Source organism: Castanea sativa, chromosome 2 (genome assembly GCF_040712315.1).
Source record: "Castanea sativa cultivar Marrone di Chiusa Pesio chromosome 2, ASM4071231v1".
Classification (NCBI taxonomy): domain Eukaryota; kingdom Viridiplantae; phylum Streptophyta; class Magnoliopsida; order Fagales; family Fagaceae; genus Castanea; species Castanea sativa.
Genome location: NC_134014.1, coordinates 26,829,150 through 26,844,691, shown reverse-complemented (window position 1 = coordinate 26,844,691; position 15,542 = coordinate 26,829,150). Strand labels below are relative to the sequence as shown.

General features: G+C 33.8%; 1 protein-coding gene across 1 annotated transcript in view; it reads left to right on the top strand.

Annotated features, from left to right (window-relative positions):
- Positions 1-14,873, top strand: part of LOC142624463 (uncharacterized) — a 36,656-nt gene extending 21,783 nt beyond the window's left edge. Inside the window, exons 11-15 of the mRNA XM_075798031.1 lie at positions 1,039-1,119; positions 1,219-1,293; positions 12,879-13,084; positions 13,210-13,360; positions 14,420-14,873. Of these exons, the coding sequence (XP_075654146.1) occupies positions 1,039-1,119; positions 1,219-1,293; positions 12,879-13,084; positions 13,210-13,360; positions 14,420-14,617 (711 nt within the window). The 3' untranslated portion in view covers positions 14,618-14,873. The remainder of the gene's footprint in view (positions 1-1,038; positions 1,120-1,218; positions 1,294-12,878; positions 13,085-13,209; positions 13,361-14,419) is intronic.
- Positions 14,874-15,542: the final 669 nt, after the last annotated feature.

The window sequence follows — 15,542 nt, the reverse complement described above, 5'->3', positions numbered from 1 at the left end:
TTAAAAAACTCAGGACAGTGGTAAGATTTTTTTTTTTTTTTTGAGAATCAAACAGTGGCAGGATATTATCCAATACTATCAAGGATCTCTGTGGAAATATATTTCACCAGTTTGGGACCTTGATATTACCCAATACTATCAACTATCAAGGATGGTATCCAATAACATCATAGTGGTGATTGGTCACCAATTTGGGACCTTTGGGTACAACCAGCATCAAAGATGCTCAACACCAATCAACTGGGGAAATAATCCTCACTTCCACCTTTACCAGAATCACCACTATGATTTTATTTATTTCAATAAAAACAGAAATTCAAAACATAAAATGAAAATCGATTATAGGTTTTAAAAGAAAGTAAGAGTAAGCCACTTGATTTGCTTCTCCTCTCTCTCTTTGTATCTATATAAACATGGATTTTTTTTTTTTCCAACAAAGGTTAAACATGGAAAATTGATTATAGGTTTTACATTTTAGATGGTATTATTTTAATCAAATGTTCTTAACGGTCTTATCTATGAAATATTTTTCCTTTCTCATCTTTAACTAAGGCATGTCTTGTCTTATGGTTTTCTATACAGTAAGAATGAGATTTTACGTTATTTTCTTTCCCTTTATTATCATTTGGTAGTCAAATCAACTTATTAAAGCAATATTCATAGGAACGAAGGAGCTTTTGGTTATCAAAAAGATTTCCTTATTGACCCATGTTTGTAGATTTTGCAGTTTTTCTATTCTCCGTAAATTCTAAATGTTAAGATTGTTGTGTATGTAATAAATAAGAGAGAAAAAATGGTGTTATATATTAGGTGAGTTGGAAAGTAATAAATATTTAATGATATATGGATAGTAGTATTTTAAAATTGTTAGATCTTTTAGAAATCTACAGTGTAAAAAAATTGTAACTCTTAAAAAGTTACACTAGGTGCAACATAAATCCATTTCATATGTATATTGTTCTTTTTCTCTTTTGCCCTTTTCTAGATATTGAGGTTGCTTTGTTTTGTTTCTGTAATTTACAAAGTCATCTTTCTCAGGTTAAAACACTTGTTATAGGTCTTGGAGCTGGCTTGCTTCCTATGTTCCTTCATGAATGTATACGCTTTTTACATATTGAGGTAATTTTAAGCTTGCAAATATCCTCCTCCTCTAAAAATAGAAAGAATATGATTTAGTTGTCACTTAGTTGGACTAATTGAAGACTACAATATTTACAGACGGTGGAGTTAGATCCTGTGATTCTCAATCTTGCAAGGGACTACTTTGGTTTTACTGAAGATAAAGGTTTAAAGGTAGTTTATTATACTCTTGTTATCTTCTTTTCATCTTTTTTATTTATTTATTATTTTAAATGCAAAATATTTCCTTCTGTTTTTAATGTTCATAAAAAAGTACTGATGTTTGTCCCTACATACAACATTACTTTTTATCAAAAAAGAAAAAGTCATACAATTTCAGCTTGATAGTAAAGAAACATGTCTAAGATGATGACTAACTGGAAGAAGTTCTTCCATCTTTCAGTCTTTGATTATATATCATGATTCACAAGTATATACATTCTCCTCTCAAGCTTGTTTTCTTTTCCCCCCTTTATTAGCCATATTTGATACCTTTATTGCTTTCTTGAATTCGTTTCCTTTTAATCCTTGATATAATAATCCCTCCTTCAAAACAGAGGGTTCTTACCTAGTTTTCAGCCAGTAACCAATTTCTCATGTTTTCAATTGGAGGAATATAAAATCTACTCTTGTTAAAAGTTTGCAGTCTTGCTTCCAAATTATTACCTATCCCTGTTTCCTTTGCCAGTTGGTGTGGCAAAAATTTTGGTACGAGTGAGGAGCAAGAATCCCATACATTGGAATGTGATTTGTAATCCTTTTTCTTCAGGAGGTTTGGGATTCAGAAGAAGTTGTTTTTCAATTGAAAACCAACTTCTTTCTTACCTATATATAAAAAAAAGAAGTTGGTTTTCAATTGAGTGCTACCTGGGAAGTTGTTGTGATGGTATATAGGGTGTCTTGGGGTGGATGGTGTTCTTTGGAGGAAGAGAAATGATTACAAATATAGGGTGTCTTGTGGTTGATGGTGTTCTGATATCTATAGATCTCAGTATATTGAGTGAGTTTGTGGATGAACCCTATTCTAGTTGGGAATTAGAGCTTATGACTACATGCTTAGAGCACCTTTTTGCTGTATGCATTGATCCCTTGAAAGATGACAAGATGATTTGGTTTTCATCAATAAGTCAGGGTTTCCAAGTTAAACTTATTATAAAGCTTTGAAATGGAGGCACCAAAGCACTTGGCAAAGCATTGGGAGGGTAAAAGTTCCAGCAAGGGTGTTTTTTTGTATATACAGTGGTTATTGGTAAGATCCTTACACTGGATAACTTGCATAGAAGGGGTATAAAGATTGTGGACTGATGTAGTATGTGTAAGGTGGATGGGCAGTCAGTGGATCATTTACTTCTGCATTGTAATTTTGCTCTTGAACTATAGAGCTTGGTGTTCTGTTTGTTTGGGAACAGTTGGGTGCTGCTGCATACTGCAATCGGTCTCTTGGAGTGTTGGAAAGTAAGGTTCAGTAAACATTAGGGAATTGATATTAGGAAGGTGATTCTAGTATTTTGTGTGGTATTTAGAGCTCCTAGTGTAAAACGTATGATTCCTGAGCAGACCAATGTCTATTTATGGGTTTACTAGTGGCTTAGATATATAAGGAAGCAGTTGGTGTAATGTTAAAGACCACAGTTAATTTTTAATTTGAATTTGAATTTGAATTTTTTATTTTTTGGGGTAGAATTTCTCCTAAAAAGCACTTGCATGGATATGGGTATGAGTTCAGATACGGTAGGGCGACATGGAAATTTTTGAAATTAAGACACGGGTACGGTAGGGATACATATATTAATTAATTAAATAATTATAATTATATATATATATATATATATATATATATATATATATTCAAAGCCTACAAAATTTGTTTTATAACAAAAATATTATATGTTTTTAAAAATTACTAATATTATTAGTACTATTATATAATTGTTTTAAAATAAATATCAAATAAAGTGAGTAGATGGTTATTAAAAAACAATCATTTATGTTTTATTTTAAAAATAAAACCAACCTTTTTGGGTAATTGTAAATAAGTAAACCTCCATGAAGTTTCCTTAACCACTTTCTCATTCCCCTAACCCAAATTTTTTTTTAAAAAAATAACTATAAAATCCAAACAATATTATTAGTTAGCCAACGTTTCAAACAAATTTGGTTTCAAACAAATTTGGTTTCTAACAAATCGAGTCCAAAGGAGTCGATTTTGGGCTTGTAAATCAAGTATATTGCACTCGATTTTCCTGTTGCACCATCAGCTGAGGTGGACAAAGTGTCCACGTAGGCCTGGAAATCAAGTTCAGTGCGCTCGTTTTTGGGTCACAAAATTCGAGTCCTTTAGACTCGATTTAGTTTGATGGAAACCGAGCCCTCCGAACTCGATTTCATTTCAGCCATTTCCCCCATATTTAACAGCTAATTCAAATACACTCAAACCCAAACACACCGAGTCTCTCGCTCTTCAAACCCTCCTCACTCTTCAAACCTCGCGCCACTTTGAGTCCTCACAGTCCCTCACTTTCACTCTTCAAACCTCGCGCTCCTCATCACTCTTCAAACCCTCACTCTCACTCTCCTTCAAACCTCGCGCCGCGCCACTGTGAGTCCTCAAGTCCCCCACTCTCACTCTTCAAACCTCGCGCCCCTCATCACTCTTCAAACCTCGCGCCGCGCCATTGATCAACCTCATCACTGAAACTCTCACATCACTGAAACTCTCACTCTTAAACCTCGCGCTGGCTCAACCTCAATCTAAAGGTAGGTACCCGTTCTCAATCTGCTTGCTTTGATTAGATCAAAATAATTTTTTTGTTTATTAATGCTCCAGATTTATTTATTTTTTGTGTTTGCTTTAGATACATCATATGTGTTCTTGTTACACTACAAGCTTTTTTTTTTGGCTTGAAATTTTGTAGTGTTAAAAGGATCAAAAAAAATTTATATTCCATTATCTAGTTTCTCAACCAAAAAAAAAAAAACATTAGATTTCTAATTTAAATATGGTATAATATTCCATAGTAAATTTTGTAAAAACAAAATTAATATAATTAATATATTATTTTTTATTAAAACATACCAACAGAAGTATAAAGCTACTAAAGGTAAAGGATAACCATATCAGCAGTGATATTACATTATCTCCTTGTTAAAGCATTAGTAATTTTCATTTATATGCAGGTTTGCTATTGCTAATTTAAAATTTTACTCTCCAAGCAGTCAGATTGCTAATATAGGCCTTAACAAGATCAAAGATCACTTGACTTTGTGTGTGTGTGTGTGTGTGTTTGCATTTTTCCAACCACAACACAAACAGCAAGGCAAACTTTGGATTCACATGGTCATCAACACCCCTATCAAAGTCACTTCGCTCAATCCTTTCTTCGTACTCATCTTTATCGTCGAGGTCTTCCCCAACACAGTGTTCGTCTTCATCTTCAACTACTGGAAGTGTAGAGGATTCACCTCGATGTGTACAATATAGGCCTTAACAAGATCAAAGATCACTTGACTTTGTGTGTGTGTGTGTGTGTGTGCATTTTTCCAACCACAACACAAACAGCAAGGCAAACTTTGGATTCACATGGTCATCAACACCCCTATCAAAGTCACTTCGCTCAATCCTTTCTTCGTACTCATCTCTATCGTCGAGGTCTTCCCCAACACAGTGTTCGTCTTCATCTTCAACTACTGGAAGTGTAGAGGATTCACCTTGATGTGTACAAAATTGATCTTCATATCTATTGCCAGGTTCGCTCTCAATTGTTCTTGGTGTCTCTTGAAAAGGGGGTGTATAGCCTCCTAACGTGGTGCATTGATCATTTAGGACTGTAAATTGTAGAGATGTAGTTGTTTGTACAATATCTTCTACACTGACTTCCGCACGCGGCTTCAAAGTGACGTACAACTCAAAATTTGCTACTTGTTCCCATTGACGCATCTTGTGAAATATGAACTTCACATGTTTATCTTTTGTTATCACCATATATCTATAATTAATGCATTGATTGAGGACTTCATGTGGAGAACGAAAAATAATATGTATGTCATGCAAAACAGGGTTCAGTTGCAGCTCTTTCATAATTTTTATCTTCAAATCACTCAGGGTCTTTAACTTACGGCGTATCATCATATAACAGCAGCACTGGATACCCAGACCTTGAAATGAAAATCCGTCATAAGGGTTGGCATTGCTAAGGGATCCACCATAGTATATATTTATATAGATCATTATCAACCTATAGATCATCAAGTGCAATTGTGTTAGTGACAAATTTATAACTCTCAATCAACATCAATCACAAAACTTTGCGTATGACATGCCAACAATACTAACCTCAACCAAATTTGCATATACTCACATCCAAATCATTCTAGAGGCATGACTTTCAAAACCCATTCAAATAAGATATGATGAACAAAAATATTATACCAACTAGTTACCCATTGAAATCTTTGTTACAAATCTTGAACAAAAATATATCTTGAAATAATTTTTATGCTAAAAAGACTGTAATGGGTGTCTTAGGTATCAAACTCATAATCCATTTCATACCAACGACAAAAACCTAAAAGTACTAAATATTCTTAACAATTGATCACAATATTTAGTACTAAATATTCCCAATATTAATTTTTTTTAAAAACCTAGCATATTATTAATCACAATATTTACACTAACAAAAAAAATATTCCCAATATATTGTAATAACATAATTAATCACAATATTTGGTACTAAATATTTCTCCAATACTAAATATTCCCAATAATTAATCACAATATTAATTTTTTTTAAAAACCTAGAAAATAATTTAATCACAATATTTACACTAACAAAAAATAAACAAATATTCCCAGTATGTTGTAATAACATAATTAATGACAATATTTGGTACTAAAAATTCCCAATAATTAATCACAATATTAATTTTTTTAAAAAAAACTTAGAAAATAATTTAATCACAATATCTAACAAAAAAAAAACAATATTTCCAAATATGTTGTAATAACATTAATCACAATATTTAGTACTAAGTATTCCCAATAATTAATCATAATAATAATTAAAAAAAAAACTAACAAATAAATTAATCACAATATACTAACAAATAAATTAATCACAATATTTACACTAACAAACAAAAAAACAAAAATTTTCAAACTAAAAAACAAAGTTTCCTAATATGTTCTAATCAATATATATATAAAAGCAGACATCTCATTGTATGAGGGTCTATGCTTTTGCCAAGTGGCACATTCTATGAAGTTTCTCTACAATCATCCAACTCTCCCATTAATTGCTTGAGTTTACACCACAACTCTCTCTCTTCTTCATGTCTTTTAGTATACCAAATGTTTTGGTTTTTGTTTTTTTTTTTTAATAAAGAGGGATTCTAATAACTAATGAGATCGAGATAGATAATCTTCTAGCATTTCTGTTGCCTAAATTACACAAAACCATATCTTTTATTTACTATAATCATTATTATTTTATTTTATTCTATGGGAATCCTTATTATTTTATGGTGACGAATTTACATACAAACATCTCATAAACAAAGTCTCCCTCTTCTGTTAGTCTTTTTTTTTTTGTGGGTACGGCAAGTTTTTACGTTAGTTATATAAAAAGTTTCTGCCTTTATGATTGTGTAGATGCATTAATCACAGCTTGCCTCCAAAATGACATTTTAGTTTTTGCCTTTTTGTTTTCACATAATTTACATTATCAATACTCTGCTAAATGATTAATGTAAGATTTTCTAAACCTTTGACTCCCTAACTTCTCTCTCACGCTTTGCCTTCCCCTCTCAACTTTGAATATATGCCTCCATTCTCTTTTTCTCTCTTAAAAAAACTTTCTTTCTCTTAAAAAAAAACCTTTAATAGTTAAATTTCCTAAACTACTGCTACTCTCAAATTTTGTTTCCATACTCACAATTTTTTAAAACACTAGGCCAATATAAGAAACCTAATGCTCTTGTGATCTTTTGTTGTAGCTAGTGGCTACCCGTCGCACATTAAGTGGCATTCACATGTATGAGTTCAAGCTATCTTTTGTTACTTTTAAAAATTCATTTCTTCACTTACAATCGGTAGGGTTAAGATCGTGAGATTCTGTGTTTTGTTATTTTCTTTTATAGGTTGTGTTATTGTGTATATCGATTTCCAAAAGATGCTTGAAGTCTAGAACTGAGAAGTCGATGATTGTTTATTGTAGTGTAAAAAGTCTCATTGTCATTGTCCTTTCAAGATTGTTTAATCTTAGCATATGGCTTGAGTAGATTGGTCTTTTCAAAATAAACAAAAAGCTAAACCTACTTTAAATCATAAATTGGATTATAGGGATCAAGCAGTTATCATCTAGGGTGGAGGGTTTTTATTTATTTTTATACAAGATAGAAATTCTACTTTAGCCAAATCTTAGTATATATGTGTGTGAAGCTCTCTCTTGGAAGCTTGAACTTTGGCCCTTGCCCCTCATACTCCATACCCCACAAACACTTATACTTATGGAATAACCATCACACCAAGAGTGTGCAGTGAGAGGTTGGAGGGGATTTAGTTAATGACAATTGAATTTGCAGAGGAAAAACAACACGACTATTCAATCCGCATTCTTTAGAGTCCAAAGCTTCTTTCTCGAGTAAGTCTCTTGATATTTCAATAAAGAAATACATATTGACTTTTTTCCTACAATAAATTGAGTTTTGGGGGTTTTTTTTTTTGTTGAGTTTTGGTTTAATGATGATTGTATAATGATTTATATGTTGTGTGTGCTTTCTTTTTTATGAATTTCAATAATATATGAATCAAGGATTTTAGCATTTGGTTCATTAAGGTTTTTTTTTAATTATAAATTTCATCTTTATTTCATTATTTTTTTAAACTTTTGTTACTTTTTATAATGAACTCATTACTAACAAAGTTCTATGACAATTATGGTATAATATATGTACAACATTCTCCAAAATTATCTTACATAAAACATTACAATATTATCCATGCATCGCACGGGCAACTTACTAGTTGTTTCTTAAAAAAATAACCTAGCAAATAACCACAATATATACTAACAAAAAATATTATCAATATTGTAAAAACATTACCTGAGAGTTGATGAAAGTTGAGTGTGATTGTTGTGTGAGTGATGAGAGGCAAGTTGTGTGGGTGAAGAGAGGAAAGTTGTGAGAGCAGAAGAGAGGGTGTGAGCTGGGTAAGGGGGGAAAAAGGTCCCAGTTGGGACCCACATGACACGTGGACGGGCTGAGGACCATTCATAAAAATCGAGTTTAGTAGAGTCGATTTCCATTAAAAAGAAATCGAGTTTAATTCACTCGATTTGTCCAGGTGGCGACCAGACAGAAAATAGAGTCTAATTCACTCAATTTCTATTAAATAGACCACGTGACCAGGCACGTGAAATTAGAAGGTGGTGGGCTCAGACACCAGAAACTCGAGTCCTTTGGACTCGATTTTGGAAAACGAGTCCAATGAACTCGATTTACAGGTGGACATACAGCTGGACAAATTGTCCACCTCAGCTGGACAAATTGTCCACCTCAGCTGTTGGCGCCATGGGGAAATCGTGTCCTTTGGACTCGATTTGTTAGAAATCCAAATTGTTTCAAACGTTGCTTTACTAATGATATAGTTTAGATTTTATAGTTACTTTATCAAAAACGCCCCCTAACCCACCCACGTGAGAGCAATTTAGTTCTCACCTACCCATTGTATTTCATATCTAAATTTCTCATCTCACTTCTCTCCTAAACATTCATTATTCTTTCTCACCTATACTCGTTTTCTATGCTCTCCTTCTTCTGCCTTTTTTTTCCTCTCACATGGCCGTGTCCTTCATTTTTTTTTTTAATAAAAAAAAATGGCTGGGACACGCATGCAGCTGTGTGCAACGCGTGTCCTGTGTCTCCGCCGTGTTGGACATAGGCTCAGCAGCCCAATTGCTGTGTCCATGCTTTCCAGAAATTCTCTCATGTTCTCTTGAATACATAATAGGGGATTATCATGCTTCAAAAGATACACTTTGTAATTCTTTGGGTTTCAAAAATGGCAGTTGCTGTAAATACCAACACTAATTTATCAAGCTGAATGGTTTGGTGGGGGAAGCTCTCAATGTCAAGTGGTGTGAAGCTCATGAGATTTTTAATGCCCAGTCATGTTGATATATTTTGTGTTGGGACTATGGATCTGTATGTTGTGGTATGAGTGTGTTATTTCTTATTGGCTCCTTTTTTTAAGGGGAAAACTTAGGTATAGTTCCTTAAGGTTCGTCTTTGTGTTTGAATTTAATTGTTAATGGAAAAGATAATATTGTTTGTTCTTCATTGGTCAATATAATTGTGTTTGAATTTTATTGGGGAACCTAATATATTGCACCCAAGGAACTATACCTAAGTTTTTCCATTTCTTTCAAAGAAACTAGTTAGCATTACAATTTTCATTTGGACCTTAGGGACCATGTACCTTGTTTCTTGTTTGCATTATATAGTTACATTTACCTATTGTTTTTTTGGCTGAATAATGACCTTTTAAAGAAGACAAACAACAATAGTACACATAAAGCTCCAATGACCTAACTATCTCAAACTTGCTGGGAAAAAATCCTAGCTGGAAGAGATGGAGATGGACCCTAGGGCTGAGTTACAAACACAAGCAGCAAGGTTATGGGCAAAGGAGTTTGCCAATCTAGGGGTAGGTAAGTAAACAAAAGACCATAGAGTAGATTGAGACATCACAAAATTAGGGTTTGTTTGGTATGTGATTTCAAACAAAAGTTTTCAAAATGATACAAAAACTATGGTTTAAATTTTAAAAAGTGTTGTGAAAACACGTGTTTTTAAAGTACTCATAATGCAAAGTTGTGTGGCTCCATGTTTCTAATAACATTTTTTCATAACTGAAAAAGCATAGTTGTATATTTGGTATGAGTAGGTGCTTCTTGTGGGGCTTTCTTTTTGGGGTGGGGAAACCTTTTCTGTCTGTTCTTTGTCTTCTATGGATTCTTTTCTCAATGATTGGAATCGTTTCTCTCTCACAGAAAAAGAGGTTCCTTATGTCAACCTCACCAAAGACAAAAATAGGTCAAAGTTTGCCTTTGCAGCAAAATTCCTGACTAAACGAGTGCTCAACATCGAGGCCACTGGCCAAACTTTTAAGCCTTTATGGAAGACTCGTAGGAGTTTTCAAGCTCAAGATGTCAGGAACCATGTGATCAATTTTGTTTTTGAGACAGATAATGATGCAAAACGAGTTCTAATGAATGAACCATGGAGATTTGACAAGCACCTAGTTTTGTTTCAGAGGTATGAAAGTGGAAGTGAGCTATTCGTGGTCTGCAGTTTACTCGTGTTCCTTTCTGGTTACAAATACATGACTTACCAGTGAACAAACTGAATGAAGAGATGGCTGAAAATCTTGGGAATATTGTGGGCACTGCTTTACATTCCCAGTTTAAGGAGGATTTAATGGGCTATGATTTCATGAGGATTAGAGTCAACATTGATATATCGAGACAACTCTGCAGAGGTCGTCGAGTTCTTTTGGGAGAAGATAATGAGGCTGGGTGTCCTTTAGGTATGAGAAAATTCTAGACTTTTGTTATTGGTGTGGATTAGTTTCTCATGATGATAGAGACTGGAAAATGGATTACTAGTAAAGGCATGCCGGCCATATATACTCAAGAGTAGGGAAGATGGTTTTGTGCTCCATTGTTTAATCCAGTCAAGAAGACTTTGGTTTCAGTCTAGGGTTTTGAAGAGGAGGAAGACAAAGTTTTCACTGCGTCCGCGGCTAAAGAGTTTCCTCTGTCAGCCACCTCCGGAACCACCGTTTCTGGAGGAATTACTCCAGTTGATCAAAGAATTTCAAATAATTTGACGGTTAAGGAAATTTCAGATTTTGTGGAGCATATCTTTGGAAATCCCCCCGTTTCCAATAATTTTAATCCCCATATGGTAACCCCAAATTCTGAAATTTTAGCTTCCCATAATTCTCAGAAATCTTTTGAAAATGTACTTCAAGAGATAGAAGAAAGATTGACTAAATTTGACAAGGAGGATATTTCCAATAAAGGGGGGTCAACCTTGAATTCTTCTATTTCCTCTCTTCCTGAAAATAATACCATTATTATAGGAGAGGATTACTCTAATATTCCAGCTATGCATATCCTGCTGGTATCTAAAGCTGAAATCTTGGCTGAATTGGTGAAATCAAGCAATGTGGATAACCTATCTAATTTGAGATCATGGAAACGCTTAGGCTTTATTTGGGAGTTCATAAGAGAATAGAATAGAATGATCGTAAGGGAATGGAAATGAATGGAATGGAATGTATTTAAACAAGGGAAATGAATGGAAAAGATTGGAATGAAATGGAATTAAGTAACCTTTATTGAATGTTTTAAAATAAATAAATGGAAAGGAATAAAAATGAATGGAATGTAAGTAATCTTGTTTGGAATGGAATGGAATCATTTTATGACAATATTACTATTAAACCCCTATTTTAAAATAAATGGTTAAGTATATAAGGATATTTTGGGAGTTTTAGTAAAAAATTCATTGAATCTAATTTTATTTCCTCCCATTCTTCCCAATTTCGGAGGAAATGAAAATTTGAGATTTTAAGAGAATAGAGAGGAATAAGTGTTCCCCCTTACCCATTTCATTCCCTTCCACTTAAACTCCTAAACAAGGGAATGAACTTTCATTTCCTTCCATTAAAACTCCGAAACAAGTGAAGGGAAGAATATTCTAAAATTATTCTTTTTATTCATTTTCATTTTACTCCATTTCCTCCTCCCAAATGAGGGCTTAGGGAGGGGAAAATATGGGGAAGGCTTAATCATGCAGGTACATAGCTCGTGTAAAAGAAGCAGTAGGTCGAGGGAGGAAGAACACTTGGGTTTACCTCGCAAGAAATTGCAGGTTTCGAAAGGTGACGAAGAGACATCCAACTCAATGGTGGAGGCTGTTAAATAGCCCCGCCATGATCAATGAGTTTTTTAGTTTGGAACTGTCCTGGGCTTGGGAACCTACAGGGAAGGATCTTGGTGATTTAGTCTGAGCAAAAAATAACTCCATTGTGTTTATAGCCGAAACATGGGCAGATGAAGCAAGGCTAAAGGAAATAAAACGAAATCTTCTCTTTGATGGCATGTTCTTAGTTCCAAGAATTCACAAAGGGGGTCTTGTGATGTATTGGAAAAATTCAGTCAACACATCGATTGAAACTTACTCCAAAAATCATAGACTCAATTATTGGGAAGGGGACTGAGAGTGCATGGACTCTCATGGAGATTCACTGGTTTTTATGGGGAGCCTAATGCGTAGAAAAGACACGAATCTTGGGATATTCTTTGCCAACTTAGCGGTTGTTTCAATCTGCCTTGGTTGTGTGCTGGTGACTTTAATGAAATGGCTAGAAGTACAGAGAAGAAAGGAGGTAGTAACAGAGGTCATGCTCAAATGCAAATCTTTAGGGTTGCTATTGATACATGTGGATTCATGGACTTGGGCTATTTAGGTTCTCAATTTACGTGGCAAAATCATTTTAGGGATAGGAATTCAATTTGGGAGATTAGATTTGGGAGAGATTGGATAGAGGTCTAGCTAACTCATGTAGAGTTTTAATAAATATGTAGTAAAAAGTGATTGTGTATCTCTACTTTTGGCATCCTTTCTATCTTATATTCTTTTGTATAAACTTTGTTGTCTCTTAAATTTTTTTTTTTTTGACATTTCAGGTGCATATTGCTGATGGGATCCAGTATGTTAGAGAGATTGCAAATTCTGTAGAAGCTAATGCAGTATCTGCTTTTCATGGAAATGGGGATACTTCCTGCACTTCAAATTGCCCTCCAAATGAAAATTGTATGGCATATCATTTAGAAGGCAGAGGGACTACAAAGGTTGACATAGTGATTGTTGATGTGGACTCATCAGACTCTAGGTAAATGTACTAAATACATATTGTAACTGAACGTATCATTGTTGAGAAATTACATTTTTTTTTTTATGATGTGAGTTTTAGTAATTCAATTAATTATATCTATTGATTATTGTTTGTTCATACAGCTCTGGACTGACCTGCCCTGCTGCAGATTTTGTGGAAGAGTCTTTCCTTCAGATTGTGAAAGATTCCCTTTCTGAGCAAGGTCTCTTTGTCATTAATTTGGTCTCACGTTCCTCGGCCGTTAAAGACATGGTTGTTTCAAGGATGAAAGCGGTGAGATTGGAGAATATGTCTTATTACTCATTTAAGAAAGACTTTCACTAGGGGTAGACCCAGGATTTCAGGGATATGGATTAGGGCTGCAAACTAGTCGAGTGCTAGGGTGTTGAAGCTTAGTTTTATTACTTGTTAACATGTTCAAGTTGATCTTGAGCTGTAGAATGAGCTTGATTTTTATGTTCAAGCCTGGCTCATTAATCTCCCATTGAGCTCAAGCTTGTTCACGAATTTTGTTGAGTTGGTCACGTAAATTCACTAAATATATTTTTACTTAAGGAACTTATATTAATGTCTCTTGTAAATGCATATTAGCTGCAAAACTGTTGTAAAAGTTACTAATTGATTCATTTATGCTTCTAGAGTGGTATTTTTTATAAAATGCAAAACAAAAAAGCATTTTTTGACATTTATTTTTCAAAGTTTCAATATATTAATCATAGAAAGTGTTATATTTGTGTTAATGAATATCTCAAGGCTGAGCTTGTTTGGTTCATTCAGTCAAACTTCATACTTGAGCTCAAGCATGGTTAATTTGGTAAATGAATGTGCCCAAATGAGCATTTTGATAAGCTGAAATTGAGCTGTTTATGAGCAGCTCGACTGGTTTTACAGCCCTACTTTGAGATATGATGGGATGGGGGGTCGTAGCATGATATATATATATATATTGGGGCCCATGGTTGATTAATAAATAATCTTATGACTTCAATGGGATCCTTGCTTTCATAACAATCAGTTTAGAATGAAATGTTTGCACAATGGCTTGTGGAATTTTTTGTGTGAGATAATGAATTTACTCTTTTGAACTATCATCTTAATAACTATATTTCCATGTGTTCATACATTCTATATGTTCATGCTTGCTTGCTTGCTTGAACTTTTAAATTGGCTAGAATGCATTCTGGAATTTTATGCCAAAGTTATTTATTAGACCTTGACTATTGTTGCCTTGTTAGATTATCCATGTTATATGATTCCTGGTGGTATTTGTGTAGACCGGCCTCTGAAATATGGCATTAATTCTAATTTGTAACTCGTAATGTTTATTGTTAGGTCTTTAGCCATCTCTTTGGCCTTCAGCTTGAGGAAGAAGTCAATGAAGTTCTTTTTGCTCTTCGTTCGGAGTCCTGTATTGGGGAAGGTTGCTTACCTGAAGCTGCTTTAAAGCTTGGGAAACTGTTGAAGTTCAAACACCCAGAGATGAGCCAAAGAATTTTAGATGGTACAAAGAAGGTCAGATATCTCAAGTGAAAGCTTGTAGAGATACTTTCTGAGTTGAAATATATGTAAAACGTCACTGGTCCAGAAGGAAAAAGTTTTGAGAATTCAGTTATAAATTTTGACTGTGATTTGCTGTGACCGATATTTGTGTGATTGGTATTAGGTGGTTTACTGCTTAACTATTAGTTGTTTCACAGTAGACTTGTGCAATTGTGAATGGTCAATGAAAGTTGGTGAGTCCATATAAGCAATAGTGGTTCGAAAGCATTCACCACTCACAGTCAAACAAGTTAGCAAGTTGTGAAATTGAATGTGCATTTGGCTGTCCTAGAATTATTTGAGAGAATACATGATTTAACAAAAAAATATTGCTGACCTGTCAAGAGCTGATGGGGCTTTGAAAACACAATTTTATAGTCAACTTAAAATCGAGTTTGAAAACCATGATTGTAGTTTCAGTTATTTTACGCTAAAATTATGTTCTGGAAATATGATTTTGATATAAACCTATTTGCTTTGAATTGTGTTTCAAATAACTTCAAATCTGTGCAAAAGTTTGCACCTTTAATGTGCACATCATTCAAAACTTGAATCTTTTCCTCATAATTTTGCTTAGAGATCATATTTCCAAAACACAATTTTAGTTTATAACACTTGGAATTGAGCTCATGTTCTAAAAGACAATTTTAGTGTAAATTTTATAATTTAGGAATTTGTTCAAAATTTACTAAACTTTACGTCTGTACCTAGTTTGAGTTTTTTATTTTTATTATTTATTTATTTATTTCAAAATAACACTGATTTTCAAACAATTTTATTAGTTAGCACATTTTCAAAGCTATTTAGGAAACTAATATCTTGAGTGCAATAAACTCGATTTTGGAACGCTAAATTAAGTCTGTTAGACTCACTTTCTATCATTGAAATTGAGCATTCTAGACTTGATTTCAGTACT